At 44.2% G+C, this 16,356-nt stretch overlaps 1 protein-coding gene across 2 annotated transcripts in view; it reads right to left on the bottom strand.

Moving 5' to 3' along the window:
• LOC121004763 (protein-glutamine gamma-glutamyltransferase E-like) overlaps positions 1 to 16,356 on the bottom strand; it is an 82,565-nt gene that overhangs the window by 25,022 nt on the left and 41,187 nt on the right. For both annotated transcript variants that reach the window (XR_005779825.1, XM_040437108.1), the window contains exons 6-7: positions 8,098 to 8,275; positions 4,596 to 4,725 (exon numbers count right to left, since the gene is read on the bottom strand). Coding sequence is in view for 1 of the 2 variants with exons in the window: in XM_040437108.1 (XP_040293042.1) it covers positions 4,596 to 4,725; positions 8,098 to 8,275 (308 nt within the window). In the remaining variant the exon portion in view is untranslated. The remainder of the gene's footprint in view (positions 1 to 4,595; positions 4,726 to 8,097; positions 8,276 to 16,356) is intronic.

Below are 16,356 nucleotides of genomic sequence, written 5' to 3'. Positions count from 1 at the left end.
CCAAAGGTCCTGTTGCTGCACAGAGATCAGATGAAGACAGAAGGAGATGCCGGGTTACGCGATCAAGTGGACTAAGGTGAGTTAAATGATTATTTTTATTTTTTAACCCCTCCAGCGCCATTTTACTATGCATTCTGTATTCAGAATGCTATTATTTTCCCTTATAACCATGTTATAAGGGAAAATAATACAATCTACAGAACACCGATCCCAAGCCCGAACTTCTGTGAAGAAGTTCGGGTTTGGGTACCAAACACGCACGATTTTTCTCACGCGAGTGCAAAACGCATTACAATGTTTTGCACTCGTGCGGAAAAATCACGGGTGTTCCCGTAACGCACCCGCACATTTTCCCGCAACGCCCGTGTGAAAGAGGCCTTACTCTAACCCCACCCACGGCACCTGGTTACCTGGAAGGTGAAAAAACTAACAAAACTTTTTTTTTTACAATGAAAAAAATAAATAAACTTGCCTCTCTAGTGCCGCTCCTCTGCAGGGCGACGCCTTAGGCACGTGACCACAAGTGCCTAATTAGAAAATACGTCCCCTTCCTCCACTGCATAGAAAATAGTCCCCCACATAGAGCCCCAGCGATACATATGGTGCTGTATGTAATGCCCCATGATTTCCTTCTTTACTGTCTAGAAAGAGATATAGCTATGTACTCCTATGAAGTAGGGATGAATGAATGAAAGGTGTCTGGGCCACTTCATCTTTAATTAATAAAGGCATTTATCAGTAGGATCAGACCTATTAAACCAAGCACAATGTCTGGCAGGGCTTACTCTGCTGATTAAAATCTTACATGCCTTAGGCTACTTTCACACTAGCGTTCAGAGCGGATCCGTCTGCATTATATTGTAGAAAAAATTCTAAGTCTGAAAGTAGCTTCAGACGGATCCATCCAGACTTTACATTGAAAGTCAATAGGGGACGGATCAGTTTGAAGATTGAGCCATATGGTGTCATTTTCAAGCGGATCCGTCTCCATTGACTTCCATTGTAAGTCTGGACGGATCCGCTTGCCTCCGCACGGCCAGGCGGACATCCGAATGCTGCAAGCTGCGTTCGGGAGTCCGCTTGATGAGCGGAGCGGAGGCTGAACGCTGCCAGACTGATGCATTCTGAGCGGATCCGCGTCCACTCAGAATGCATTAGGGCCGGACGGATCCGTTCGGGGCCGCTTGTGAGAGCCTTCAAACGGAACTCACAAGCGGAACCCCGACGCTAGTGTGAGATAGCAAGCAGATCATCGCTTACAAGTGTTTGTAGAAATGTTTGTTAGCGATGATCTGCCTGTGTAAATGCACCGCCAATTACTCGATGAATGAGCAACACGCTCTTTCATCGGGCAATCACAATTTTTAAGCAGGCTAAAAAAATCATAATTTGCCAGCAGCAGATTGTGTCGTCTAATCATGCTCTGCTGCCGGCAAATAAAGATTTTGTATGGGAATGAGCAATCGCATTAGCAATCTGTGCACCGCACTGAGTCGCTAACACGGGCGCAAGTGCACCATGTCTTCTGCTGCTTTCCGAGCAGCTAAGATGATTAGTGCGTACACACCATTGACGTCACTGACCCCGGAAGTGGAGGTGACTGCAGATGAAGCCGATGGCACCTCCACTACTGGGTTCCAGGTTCAGTGATGTCTTCTGCTTGGCAGGCAGCAGAAGCCTTGCTAGCAATTCAGTGCACAGGCGCGAGAAAACAGCCCTTTATAGGGTTAATCCTGGTGACAGAGCTTCTTTAATACTTATCTGCCATTTACTTCTTACTGCCTAACATAGGGGGATATACTTATGACTCTTGCATCTTAACAGTTGCAGGCCTTCCATCTTATCCCCTAGGTTCTCTGATATATACTGTTTTATTGACTGTGTGTTTTTGACTACTTAACATAGGGTTTGCTATAATATTGGGTGGTTTTGTTTATACAATACTGGTTTTGCAGTGGAGCAAAGGTGCACCAAGTGGTTAGGGTCTGTCCTCAGTGCACTTAAGCCTTTATTAGTGAATTTCTTAAAACAATGATTTCTGCAAGAAGGAAAAACGCAGTGGCATGCTTAACACGGAGGGCAGACAATGCGACTGTTATGGAGGGGCATGACGCTGAAATGCTTCTCCTGTTCCAGAAATAGATTTTCAGCATTTTTCAGCAGTCACCGCTAGGGGGAGCTCAGTGAAAAGAAATTATTTCCAGTTTCTATTGCTATCAACTGTAACTGTATAAATTCCTGCAGTATGTAACTAGCTCCCCTAGTGGTGGCTGCAGGCAGCAAATTTTATAATATATTATGTGAAGGAAAGCAGATTTATCAATGCAATTCTACCACTAAGGCCTCATGCACATGGCCGTTGGTTTGGTCCGCATCTGAGCCGCAATTTTGGCGGCTCGGATGCGGACCCATTCACTTCAATGGGGCCGCAAAAGATGCGGCCAGCACTCCGTGTGCTGTCTGCATCCGTGGCTCCGTTCCGTGGACTGCAAAAAAATATAACATGTCCTATTCTTGTCCGCGCTTTGCGGACGAGAATAGGCAGTTGTATTAAAGGCTGTCCGTGCCTTTCCGCAAATTGCGGAATGCACACGGACACCAACCCGTGTTTTGCAGATCCGCGATTTGCATGTCGTGTGCATGAGGCCTTATCCTGTAAAATGGATTGAGAAATATGGTGCTTAGAATGAGCACTTTTTACTAAGCAGTTTTTCTAACATTAAAGTTGGTGAGGCTGAGGGCAATTTTTTTTTTTTACTTTTTTTTAATTTGTCAAAAATCTGGGGAGGCTTATTTTACATTCCGTGTTGCCTGGAAGTGTTTGATGTACAATACGCATTCTCGGAAGGTGTGTGGGGCAAGGGGTGCTCCTACTAATGTATGCTATGGGGCCCTATGAGATCTGATATAGAGGCTTGGGGTAAGAAGTACAGGTGAAACTCGAAAATTTGAATATCGTGCAAAAGTCCATTTATTTCATTAATGCAACTTAAAATTTGAATTTTGTGAAAAGGTCCAATATTCTAGGCTCAAAGTGTCACACTCTAGTCAGCTAATTAATCCATACCCCCTGAGCAAAGGGGACCTGAGATTGTGACTTTGGGGTTTTATAAGCTGTAAGCCATAATCATCCAAATTAAAACAAATAAAGGCTTGAAATATCTCGCTTTGCATGTAAGGAGTCTCTCTCTATGTTAGTTTCACCTTTTAAGTTGCATTACTGAAATAAATGAACTTTGCACAATATTTAAATTTTTCGAGTTTCACCTATATATGATTTTAATTAGCAGGGTCAGCCCTAAATGACTTATGTCTGGTTTAATAGGGCTGATCCTGCTGTCAGATACCCTATAAATTAATCATATCTGTCTCTCTGCGGCGACCACTAGAGGGAGCTTAGGAGCTAAATGCATACTGTTTTATTATTCTGTTCTGTGCATATGCTGTATCATATCTGGTCATCTCCCAAACTACCCCCGATAGTGGCTGCTGGCAGGCAGACCTTTATTCTATCATTTACTATGCAGGCGATTTGGACCTCGGAATCAGAAAAATTGAGCAGCTATAATTTTTTGGGCAGTTCCTTGATAATAATATAACAAATAAAAACATAGTTGAATCTTAAATTATCTGCTAATCCCATTCTGCTGGGCACATAGTCTCTACCAGTTTCTGTTCACTTTTCTCCAATGATGATAAGCCATACTTACATGCAGGGTCGGGCGCTCCTTGGGCCCAACATTGGAAATTAAGTTGAGCCCCAACTCCCATAAGGTCAATAAAGTCTAATGAATTTTGATGCAAAGAAATAGACCTAGTGGCACTTTGTCCAAATGTTTTTTTCCTCTGGATATTTAGGTTCCACCAGAAGATATTCTGGAATTCTAGTGGGCCAGTCCAAAGCTGCTTACTATGCAATCAATAGTTGAGGTGGTAGCATACCATGCATAGGATATTGTCATCATTGCTGTGGGCATTGTTTGGCAGCAGCATGCCCGTACGGCATCAACATTGACTCACTGTCAGCAGGAACTGCAGAGACCGTCAACACCAGTCAATATAATGAAAGCAATCCCATATGTCCCGGAATATAATATGTCACATCATATTGTTCTACAGAAGCTTAGCAGCATTTGTTCAATGTATGTACTGATATCATACAGTATAATGCTATAGCTGCATGATTTTATATTATATTAATTATTAATAAGTGTAATTTTAGTCACTGACTAATTATCATCTAATTCTGTGTTTACATGCGGTGATGTCAGCTGGCAGCAATACCTTAAATGGGTTATCCAAGAGTATAAAAGGCAACCCTGTATGCCCGGGCCCCTGAGACTGAATATACTGGTCCCCGCACTGCTGCTGCAGCTTCTCCCCATGTGCGGATGAAAACATCCTGTGTCGGGTGGGGCTAGGGTGTGGAGGGGGGGGGGGGATAGGAAAATAAAAAATAGTCACCTAGGCTCCATATCTGCAGTACTATGCATGTTTTACTTTAGATAGTGGTCCACGATCGGGGTGACAGTCAGATTCTATTTAATACTGTATACACCACCCCAATAGAGACAGAGAATATTTATACCACGTACCATAATGTGTCTTTACTCATTGATCTTCCATTTTTACTGTACACAGTATCGACAGTCAGGTTTGAATCCTTGTCATGAGCGGATTCAAAATTTGTGATTACTCTGGTTGGGATTCCCAAACATCGAAGAACTAGAAATGAATAAAAGAGGAAAAAAGTCAAGCTTTTCAAAATTAGCTTAAATGGCATCTGTCAGCAGGTTTTAACCTATGAAACTGGCTGACCTGTTACAAGTGCGCTTGGCAGCACTTGTAACAGGGGTGTTAGTCCCATGTTCCTATGTGCCCGCATTGCTGAGAAAAATGAGATTTCAATATATGCGAATAAACCTCTAGGAGCAACGGGGGCGTTGCCGTTACACCTAGAGGCTCAGCTCTCTCTGCAACTGCTGCTCCCTCTGCACTTTGATTGACATGGCCAGGCAATGAAAACATCATCATGCCTTCCTGACCCTGTCAATTAAAGTGCAGAGGGAGCAGCAGTTGCAGAGATAGCAGAGCCTCTAGGTATACCAGCAATGCCCCCATTTCTTCTAGAGGTTCATTTGCATATATTAAAGCAGAATTTTTCTCAGCAATGCGGGCACAATGTTGACGGTGGTCTGTAGCTCTGGCACAGACTTCCAGTGACAGAGGTACACAGAACATCTGATGTAGGGGTGGGGGGTTTCAGACAGCCGCCAGTCAGCTAGCGATGGCCTATACTGATCACTTAGACAAGGTTGGACAGCCCCTTTAATTTGGAGTAGACCATATATTTTACACTCGTAAGATACAAATCCCCACCTTTTAACCCCATGTAATATAGAGGCCCAATATTCAGTGTTGATTAATTTAGCAATACATCTTTATAGTGTTTGGGGCTGAGTTCATCTGATATAGGAAATCAAAGAGTAGTGTAAATATGAAGTTTTATTCTGCCAGATTCTGCTCCTTAAACACCAAGGAGGTGGAGCTTCACTGTTAAGTACTCACTGCGTTGAGCTACATCTCGTTCCCTTCCCTATGCTTCGAGTGACAACTGTAGAAGGCTCCTAGTTGGAAGCTACAACTATCTCTCAGAGCAAAGGAAAAGGGCTGTGATGTAACTCAATGCAGAGAGCACTTCACAGTGAAGCTCCGTCTTCTGGGCACTTTCAGGAGCAGAACTTGGCAGACTAAAACCTCATATTTCGGCTATATGCGCACGATCGTTGTGTGTTTTGTGGTCCGCAAAACACGGATGGCGTCCGTGTGCATTCCGCAATTTGCGGAACGGCACGGACAGCCTTAAATATAACTGCCTATTCTTGTCCGCAAAGCGCGGACAAGAATAGGACATGTTATATATTTTTTTGCAGGTCACGGAACGGAGCCACGGATGCGGACAGCACACGGAGTGCTGTCCGCATCTTTTGCGGCCCCATTGATGTGAACGGGTCCGCATCCAAGCCGCCAAAACTGGGGCTCGGATGCGGACCAAAACAACGGCCGTGTGCATGTAGCCTTACACTGATCCACAAAAGGAATGATTGTTCTGCTCTCCTCAGCTCCTACTCAGCGCTGTCAGCAGTTTAGCATAGTTAAAATCGTGGACAGGCTCCCTTTATTAGAGGTTATGGTTATTTTGTACATACACTGTACAAGTAGGATAGCTTCCTGTATGTAAGCTCTAAGGAGGTGGACATCAAAGCATATGTTTATGAAAAGCTCTCTTTAAGATTAAGGAGAGTTATAGTACTGCTGAGCTTTTGAGCATGAAAAATATACAGCTGTCATATAAAGATTTACGAATAAGCAGTTATATCCTAGTAAGGCCTTGTCCTATGCACAGCCACTCCCTGTTTCACTACACCTAAGATTAAGGAAGCACTTTATAGACCATCATACTGGATGCCATATCTGCCATCAGCTTCAGTCTAGCCAGTACTATGTTTCAAGATTTATTTTTCAGAATTATGCTCTGAATTGGTGCTTTTTGACAAAGCCAAAAATGGAAGAGGGCTTGTAGATATTAACAGGACAGCAAACTGAACTACATTAACTAGTGTCAGGCAACTACTGGCAAGGCCAATCAGATCATGGAGTGCATCAAAAGTGGCATAGATGCACATCATGAGAACATAATTCTACCACTTTAAACATCACACAAGGAGTAGTCTGCACAAGAACAAGAAAGACATAAAAGACATGTAATGGGTTCAAAAGTGGGCAACCAAAATAACATGTGGACTGCAGGCTACCCATTACAGTTTTAAATATTGTTTTTTTTTTTAGTTTTGAAATAAAAGGGGTGACCTTATAGTTATGTATAACCATACAGAAGGTCACTACAGAGATCTGTCCCATGATCTGTTAATACTCAGCACCATAGAGATATCAAGGGGACATCTTCTACATCTGGTAGAAAGAAGGTTTCTACACCAACATACATGTAGAAGGATTCTTTATGGTAAGAACAGTGAGATTATGGAAGTTCCTGCCTGATAAGGTTGTCATTGTCCCCTATCTACAGGATAGCGAATATGTATCAGATTGGTGGGATAAGACCATCTGCCCCCTCTCCTACCAATCTTAAGAATGGGGGCCATGTGTTCCACTATTCGAATGAAGCAGGGGTCACCCATGTATGCCGCCACTCCAATCAACTTCAATTGGACTGCCAGAAAAGCTGCTATTGTTATTGTTAAAAGACCCCCTATATGGAACCAACAAGTTTTGTGCCTCAACATGAGTGTAACTGACAAGCTTATGCCTAATGAGTGGTAACCAATGAGAGTTTTGCCTCCTGAGAAAAAAACATAAAGTCTTGTGATGCAACATTCCTGACATTGGCCATTGCAATAATATCATGAGTTATGGGTGGTGAGGAGCTAAGTTCTTAAAAGTTTGATTCGGCTGCTTCGCTGAATTTTACAAAAATCTTGCTACGTGACAAATTACTTCGTCACGAACCACATTTCTTTGTAAGTAGCGGGTGCAATGACGGGGAACGTCCGATGCCACGTTGATTGCTGATCGAGCCATCTGAGATGAATATTAAGGCCTTTCAGGGGTTAATCACTTTAAAAAAATCCATTTGAGCGTGAAGAGGCCGCTGCAGCTTTCTTGCTTGAAGATCCAGTGCGAAATTAAAAGACACTTTTTTTTTTACACTATTTCACTGCAATTAGGGTAACCAAAAGAGTCCCTCTCGAAACAGAAATGTGTCTGCCCAACCAATCACTTACAGCAGCGGTGATCTGCTATGGCTGGTTACTGCTATGGCTGCAGCATCACATGTCTATATCGAGACAGACTAGGAAGCAGAGTCAGGAGGGTATCTGGGAAGCATTGGATTATGAGTACCAGGGGATCAGTTTTTTATATTAGTTATATCTTTTTTTTAATCTTTTTTTTTTCTTTAAAGCATTCTGAGCCTTTTTTTAAAAAAAATACTGCCCAGGCAACCCCACGTATTTAGTTGTAACAAGTAATTAGTTGTACACTAAATATCTATATGATTCTACTTTGTATATAAATTACCAGTGCACAGGACTCCAGCGAAGACCCAGCATTGTCCGTATTTGACTGGTCTATAGCCTCTTTTACGCCACATATGGAGGATGTCTACACTACCATTCCAATCCTGAGGATGAACCCCACCTACAAATCTACCAGACCAGCTGCCCTCCAGCACCCCGTCATCTTCAAAGCTGTTGATCTGGAATAAGATAAGAGGTAGGAACATCATCATTATCATCTTTATTTCACTTATATTCTGTTGTATTATTGTACTTTCTCTTCTTGTACATACATGTATATGACATGTTGAGTGACCCTGCCATCACAACCCTGTGGTTGAACATATTTACAAAAAATATTTTAACAATCAATACATTTTTACCATGAAAATTCCTCACCGTTCCAATGTTGATGTTCAGGTCCCAAACCAATCCTTTATGTACACTATAATATAATGACATTCTGTCCATAATGATATGTGGCATGACCACTGAGGTCACTTGTCATTCCCATAAGTGACATCATTATGTGCAACATTTTACCACTAATTGAAGAAATCAATGAGATGTCATCAGCATGCTTCAATGCCTCTTGGTGTAGTAAGTTTTTATGATGATGAAGCAGCAGTAGATCCTCTAAGCCAGGTATGCCCAACCTGTGGCCCTCCAGCTGTTGCAAAACTACAACTCCCAGCATGCCTGGACAGCCTACAACTGTCGGTCTGCAGCAGGGCATTGTGGGAGTTGTAGTTTTACAACAGCTGGAGGGCCGCAGGTTGGGCATCCCTGCTCTAAGCCAAGGATGCCCAACCTGCAGCCCTTCAGCTCTTGCAAAACCACAACTCCCAGCATGCCTGGACAGCCTATAGCTTTCAGGGCATGTTGAGAGTTATAGTTTTGAAACAGCTGGAGGGCTGCAGGTTAGCTATCTCTGCTCTAAGCCATAATTGGCGCAGGCTAAACTAGTGCGTAGAGGCTAAGGAATTTAGTCGTTATGTACCCTATGTCTCCCACGAGTGGGGATGTACATTCTGGCTGCAAATCACCAGGTTAGATTCAGGTTGATGGTTGTGATGTAAAAGAGGAAGAAGCACAGAATAACCAGTGACATAGACTGAGCTAAAGTCCAGAACAAGACAAGTAGGAACCATAGAACAACAAGCAACAGGCAGAAGTCTGGATCAGCAACCACAGAAAAGGCAAAATCAAGCAGAATCATAAACAGTATTAGCTAAGTGTCAGGCATGTGGAATTAGGATCTAATTCCAGCCATTTGCTGTCAGATAGCAGAGGAAGTAAACTCCACAGGGGACCCTGCTTCAAGTGAAGCCACATGTGTACAGTTCACACCTCACTCAGCCAGCATAGAGACTAACTCATCCTACAGGAAAAAAAAAAACTCTGTAGGGGGTCTCAGCTAATTACCCAGATCACTCAAATCCATCAGACATCATGGAACCGGGAGTTCATAAGGAATTATGAATTGCCCGTCCGTCACAGGCATTAACCAGCTACATATCTGTGACCCTGGGGCCAAGACAGACATGCCCCTGGTCGTAGTTTGGGGCTAGGATGCCAGGAAGGGGAGATACAGATATCTCCCAGCTGGAACCTAATAACAGAGCCATGTTTGGTTTCCACCTGTAGCCGGAACCCAGGCGGATCCGTTGGTCCCAGAACCATCTCCTTGTGATTGTGACCTTCCGGTATGTAGTTATGAGCCATAATGGGTTTTCTGGATCTTTGGCTACCAGGACCAGGAGGGGGAGTAGACTCCTCCCAGAGGAAGGGAGAGGAGTGGCCGACTACAGGTGAAAAGGCCCATTCAGGCCAGAGGCCATGGTTTTTCTCTGAAGGGGGTCACTTCGAGAAATGTGTTTGGAGGGACCATGGACAAACTGCTGACATCACTCTCCCCATGTGACTACAGCCAAGCATTACAGCAACCCAGAATTCATCATAACCCGAAGGACTACTCATCCACCTGGTAACTAACACTTGCTCTGTTTAAGGCCAAATGCACACGGCCGTGTTCCGCGGCCGAGAGCGGTCCGTGGTATGCCGGGCTGGATTCCTGTTCAGAGCAGGAGCGAACGGCGTCATTGGTTGCTATGACGCCGTGCGCTTCATGTCGCCGCTGCACTACAGTAATACACTATATCAGTGTATTACTGTAGTGCAGCGGCAGCATGAAGCGCACGGCGTCATAGCATCCAATGACGCCGTGCGCTCCTGCTCTGAACAGGAATCCAGCCCGGCATACCACGGACCGCTCTCGGCCGTGGAACACGGCCCTGTGCATTCGGCCTAACTCTGTTGTATCATACCACCTGTATTTGCATATCCGACCACTGTATATATTCTCTGTGTATATTGTGTATTGTGTAGTGCGTTCTTAAGGAAATTAAATATATAATTTAATCTTGTGCTGTCGGTCCACGAATCCCCACGTCCGTGTTTTTGGCATAGTTATATGCTACTGCGGGTTGGTTTCTCACCCTATGTAATCCCGTTAGCGGACAGGGCTTATATCAAATGAGGAACTGATGGCAGTCTACCAGGCTGAGAAAGCTTTGTTTCACTGGGGCAGTGAAAAGGCTCTCAGCTTGTCAGAATTGTGAGCGAGTGTGGGATTACGCCCGAGGCCGCGTGAACTACTGTCTCTCACCCCCCTGTCTCCCTGTGCCCGCGTGGACAGGAGGGCTCTGTGTAAACTGTACCAAGCTGACCTTATGTGCTCACAGGGACGAAACCATATCTCGTGAGCTCGATGTAGTTGACATCAGGCGGGGACGCAAGGTGCGGCATTCGTCACACTAAGGTATACCTATATACAAGCACAGAATTAAGGAATTGACTGAGGTTAAAGGTGAGACAAGATGTGGGGCTGGCTCACTCGGCAACCTATGCCCATTCGCTGCAGCCATTGGTAAAGTGAATATGAGCAGTTACCAGCTCCATCTACTACACAATAGACGGAGTTGTATACAATGCCAAATTCTGGAGCTACTGCAGATCAGCTGTTCGGTGGAGGTGTGGGGTGTCAGACTCCCACTGATCAGATAGTATGGCCTATACTGAGGATAAGCCATCACTTGTAAAATCCTGGACAACCTCATTAGGCTACATGCACACGAACGTTAGGGCTCCGTGCCCGTGCTACGGACTGCAAATTGCGGTCCACAATGCACAGGCACAGACCGTGGAGCAGCCGCATGCTAATCGCGGACCCATTGAATGGAGTCCGCAATCCGCATCTGACGGTCCGCACCGCAAAAAAGTAGTGCATGCGCTACTTTTTTGCGGTGTGGAGGCACAGCCAGAATCAGCACGGAAGCACTCCGTAGTGTTTCCGTGGGGTTCCGATCCGCATCTCCGTGATTGCAGACCCATTCAAGTGAATATATATAACGAGAGGTATTGAGGGCACCGTCCTGCACCTGAGATATCAGGGAACACAGTCCTGGCCTCCTCCGACCATCCAGGAAAACGGGGTGCGAAGATTAAGCAGAATATAATTGAAAGCAAGATCAAAAAGATGCATCGCACTCACCATCCATGTTCATGTTCACGCTTCTTTATTAGTGATTGCAGAGTTACATGCAGGGGCAGACTCACATGAAGTATAAGTTGACAGCGACGGCCGTTTCGTACTTGTTTGAGCGTCGGGCGTTTTACAGCGCGATCGTACGCGCTGTAAAACGCCCAGGTGAGAACCATTCCCATAGGGAAGCATTGGTTTCTCCTTGTTGAGCGTTTTACAGCGCGTAGGAACGCGCTGTAAAACGCTCAGGTGTGAACTGGATGTTAGTGCAATTTTAAAAACCAAAGTAACAAAGGTGAAATACAAGTTACAATAATTGCAGAGTATTTCCAAAAGGTGACACAAAGTTAATATGAATAGCAGAAATGACATTTAAATCCTCTGAAGATGAGCTAAATAGAAAAATACAAATAAAAAAGGATACAAAAATACAAAAAGTGTATATATATATATATATATATATATATACAGTACAGACCAAAAGTTTGGACACACCTTCTCATTCAAAGAGTTTTCTTTATTTTCATGACTATGAAGGCATCAAAACTATGAATTAACACATGTGGAATTATATACATAACAAACAAGTGTGAAGCAACTGAAAATATGTCATATTCTAGGTTCTTCAACGTAGCCACCTTTTGCTTTGATTACTGCTTTGCACACTCTTGGCATTCTCTTGATGAGCTTCATGAGGTAGTCCCCTGAAATGGTCTTCCAACAGTCTTGAAGGAGTTCCCAGAGATGCTTAGCACTTGTTGGCCCTTTTGCCTTCACTCTGCGGTCCAGCTCACCCCAAACCATCTCGATTGGGTTCAGGTCCGGTGACTGTGGAGGCCAGGTCATCTGGCGCAGCACCCCATCACTCTCCTTCATGGTCAAATAGCCCTTACTTTCAAAGTTTTCCCAATTTTTCGGCTGACTGACTGACCTTCATTTCTTGCCATAATACAAATTCTAACAGTCTATTCAGTAGGACTATCAGCTGTGTATCCACCTGACTTCTCAACGCAACTGTTGGTCCCAACCCCATTTATAAGGCAAGAAATCCCACTTATTAAATCTGACAGGGCACACCTGTGAAGTGAAGACCATTTCAGGGGACTACCTCTTGAAGCTCATCAAGAGAATGCCAAGAGTGTGCAAAGCAGTAATCAAAGCAAAAGGTGGCTACTTTGAAGAACCTAGAATATGACATATTTTCAGTTGTTTCACACTTGTTTGTTATGTATATAATTCCACATGTGTTAATTCATAGTTTTGATGCCTTCAGTGTGAATCTACAATTCTCATAGTCATGAAAATAAAGAAAACTCTTTGAATGAGAAGGTGTGTCCAAACTTTTGGTCTGTACTGTATATACATATGTATATGGTTGCTATAACCCTATAGTCAGTGATAAAAATGAACAAAGACGCATATATAACGCATCCTATTCAATGAACACTGACAAATCATTGCGTTCATTAAGCCCCAAACACCCAGTTGTATCCGTTTTTATAATAAACCGGGCTTCCTTCTGGAGCAGAATACGGTGTCTGTCGCCTCCCTGAGGCAATGGGGGAACATGCTCCAAACCCACAAATCGCAGGGCACTTGCATTTCCTCCATGTTGGCATCGTATATGCTCAATAAGGCGAGTACGTCCCTTGCCTGTTTTTATTGAGTTACGGTGTTCTCGTATCCGCTCCATTAAGGATCTTTTGGTTTTTCCTATGTAAAAGGATCCGCACACGCAGCTCAATGCATAAACTACATACGTTTTTCTACAATTGATAAATTGGTGCACACAATGCTCAAAATCTCCAAGAAAGAAATGGCGGCCCTGAAACATAAAGCCGCACAGGGAGCAGTCACCGCATCGATAGTTGCCAACCGGCTTACCGAGTGACAACCAATCGCGCGGTTTCCGCTCGCTGTAGCGGCTTTGCACCAAAATGTCCCTAAATGTGCGACATCTTTTAAAAGCTAGTATAGGTTTCAGGTCTAAGAATTCACCTAAGTCTCCTTCTGCTTTCAAAATCTCCCAATTTTTTTATATAGTTCTTTTTATGCAATTAGCCATGGAACTATGCTTAAATACAAACACAAACCTGTCCTTTTTCTCTGCATCATTTTTTACCCCACTTTCTCTGCGTTTCATCAATGATCGCTGCGTTTGGGCACTTGCCCTTTCCAAAGCTATATCCAATTGCTCTGGCGGGTATCCACGTTGAACCAATCTATCCCTCAGTTCATTTGCCTGTCTCAGGAAACTTGCATCCTGGCTATAGATACGTCTAAGTCTTAAAAATTATCCATAAGGGACTGAACTAGTGCTGCTGGTGTGGCGTCAGGGGTTTTTGAGTGATGGGTCGGTTGAACCCTCCCCCTTATGAGGTTATAGGCCAGCACACACACGATCCACAGAGTGAATCAAACAGCCGGAGGAAGCGGTCACACCGCGAAACGGCCGTCGCTGTTAACTTATACTCCATGTGAGTCTGCCCCTGCATGTAACTCTGCAATCACTAATAAAGAAGCATGAACATGAACATGGATGGTGAGTGCGATGCATCTTTTTGATCTTGCTTTCAACCATTCAAGTGAATGGTTCCGCGATCCGTGATGCGGAATGCATACGGCCAGTGCCCCTGTATTGCGGACCCGCTGTATGCGGGCTGCAATACGGCCACGGGGGACACACACGGTCGTGTGCATGTAGCCATAATCATTGTTTCATCCTGCTGGGAAGCAAAAGAAAGAAAACCATGAATGAACCTGGGGACCGTATGTGACAGAAGTGCAACCATTAAGTTGTCCTTGAAGGTATATGGGCTTTTTATTTTACTTACAGTAGAATGAGTGATTTTTTTTAAAACTTATAATGAGTGATTAAATGTTTAAAAAAATGGCCAGTTTAGTTTGGCTTTTATATCTGTAATATGATGCCAATGTAGAGGGCAGTTGGAGTAATGATTGTCTCATTTGGTTGTTTCCATAAGAAAATAGTAGTTTTTCTTAACAGAGATTTGGTTGTAACTACAAGAAGATGCTGTCAACTGTTTGTATGTATTATTATGTAAAACTGCTGCAACTAATGTATATTTAGTTGGCTTTGTATAGTAATTTATTTCCATAACTAGCTTTATAATGTAGCTATACAATATAACATACTAAAAGCTATTATTTGAGCCCTTAGGGTTGTATGTCTTATAGAGGTGAGCGGATTTTTAAAAAATTTGATTCGCCGATTCGGGAAAAATTTGGTTCCATCCGAATATCTTCACAACAAATTACATTAAAAAACCGCTATTTCCTGGCTGCTGAGAGCCTTTATAGTGGTGTAGAACACTGTGCCTTGTAGTAACACGCATAGGATGTCTGCTGTGGTAGTGAAATAATACTGTGAATTCGTATGACATGCATATGACAGACGTCGCTCTTAGAATCACTGCACACTTCACTTATTAGGGCAGTCACGGGGCCAAAACTGACCAAATAACTCAAGTATGAACTCAGCCTTACAGGTCGATGTTAGCGCCAACAAGAAGCACACTCCTTTTACACCATCGTCAGCTGATTCCACATAGATGTCTACAGAACCAGTTCTATTAAACGCTTATACAAGTAGAGCCCCCCTGACAGAGTGGAGAGGGTGTCAGTAGTAAGTTTGTGTTGACGTCACTGATTATTTTGCCATTCCTCTGATCGGTCAGAACAATAACCCACAAAAAACAGATCCTGTCTGTGGAGCATATGCCTTTACTCGGTCACCATTTGCTCAATAATCCATCAGTATTGCTAATGCCCAAAAAAAACAGGAGTGGATGTAAAACAGAGATGAGACGTGAATGGAATATTTGCATGTCTTCTGTGTTTTGTACCCACTGCTGCTTTTGGCTACCAAATCATAAGCCAATTCTGATGAGACCATACAGGCCTTACAGCTGCTACACAGACGTCTCATTTTTCCTTCCTTCTGACAGATCAGAAGAAAGGTCAAATAAATCATGTAAATCATGATGTCAGCCAGGCCGAAAGGCAAAATAGTGGCCCAGTCATGAAGTGGGGAGGGTGGGAACAGCATGAGAAGTCCACAGAGTGGACCTATAACATAGTGGTGAGGTGAAAGCAGCATTAAGAGACCACAGAATGGCCCAATGACAGAGTCTGGAGTTGGCAGCAGTATGAGGAGGCCACCGAGTGGCCCAATGACAGAGTCTGGAGGTGGCAGCAGTATAAGGAGGCCACCGAGTGATACAATGACCGAGTCTGGAGGTGGCGGCATCAGGAGAAAGCCACTGAGTGGCACAACGACAGAGTCTGGAGTTGGCAGCAGTATGAGGAGGCCACGGAGTGGCACAACGACAGAGTCTGGAGGTGGCAGCAGCATGAGTAGGCCACTGAGTGGCACAACGACAGAGTCTGGAGTTGGTATCAGTATGAGGAGGTCACCGAGTGGCTCAATGACAGAGTCTGGAGGTGGCAGCAGTATAAGTAGGCCACCGAGTAAGACAATGACCGAGTCTAGAGGTGGCGGCATCAGGAGAAAGCCACCGAGTGGCACAACGGCAGAGTCTGGAGGTGGCAGCAGTATGAGTAGGCCACAGAGTGGCACAACGGCAGAGTCTGGAGGTGGCAGCAGTATAAGTAGGCCACCGAGTGATACAATGACCGAGTCTAGAGGTGGCGGCATCAGGAGAAAGCCACCGAGTGGCACAACGGCAGAGTCTGGAGGTGGCAGCAGTATGAGTA

The sequence above is a fragment of the Bufo bufo genome, chromosome 6, assembly GCF_905171765.1.
Source record: "Bufo bufo chromosome 6, aBufBuf1.1, whole genome shotgun sequence".
NCBI lineage: Eukaryota > Metazoa > Chordata > Amphibia > Anura > Bufonidae > Bufo > Bufo bufo.
Note: the sequence above shows the minus strand (reverse complement) of the source record. Positions and strands in the feature narration are given on the sequence as shown.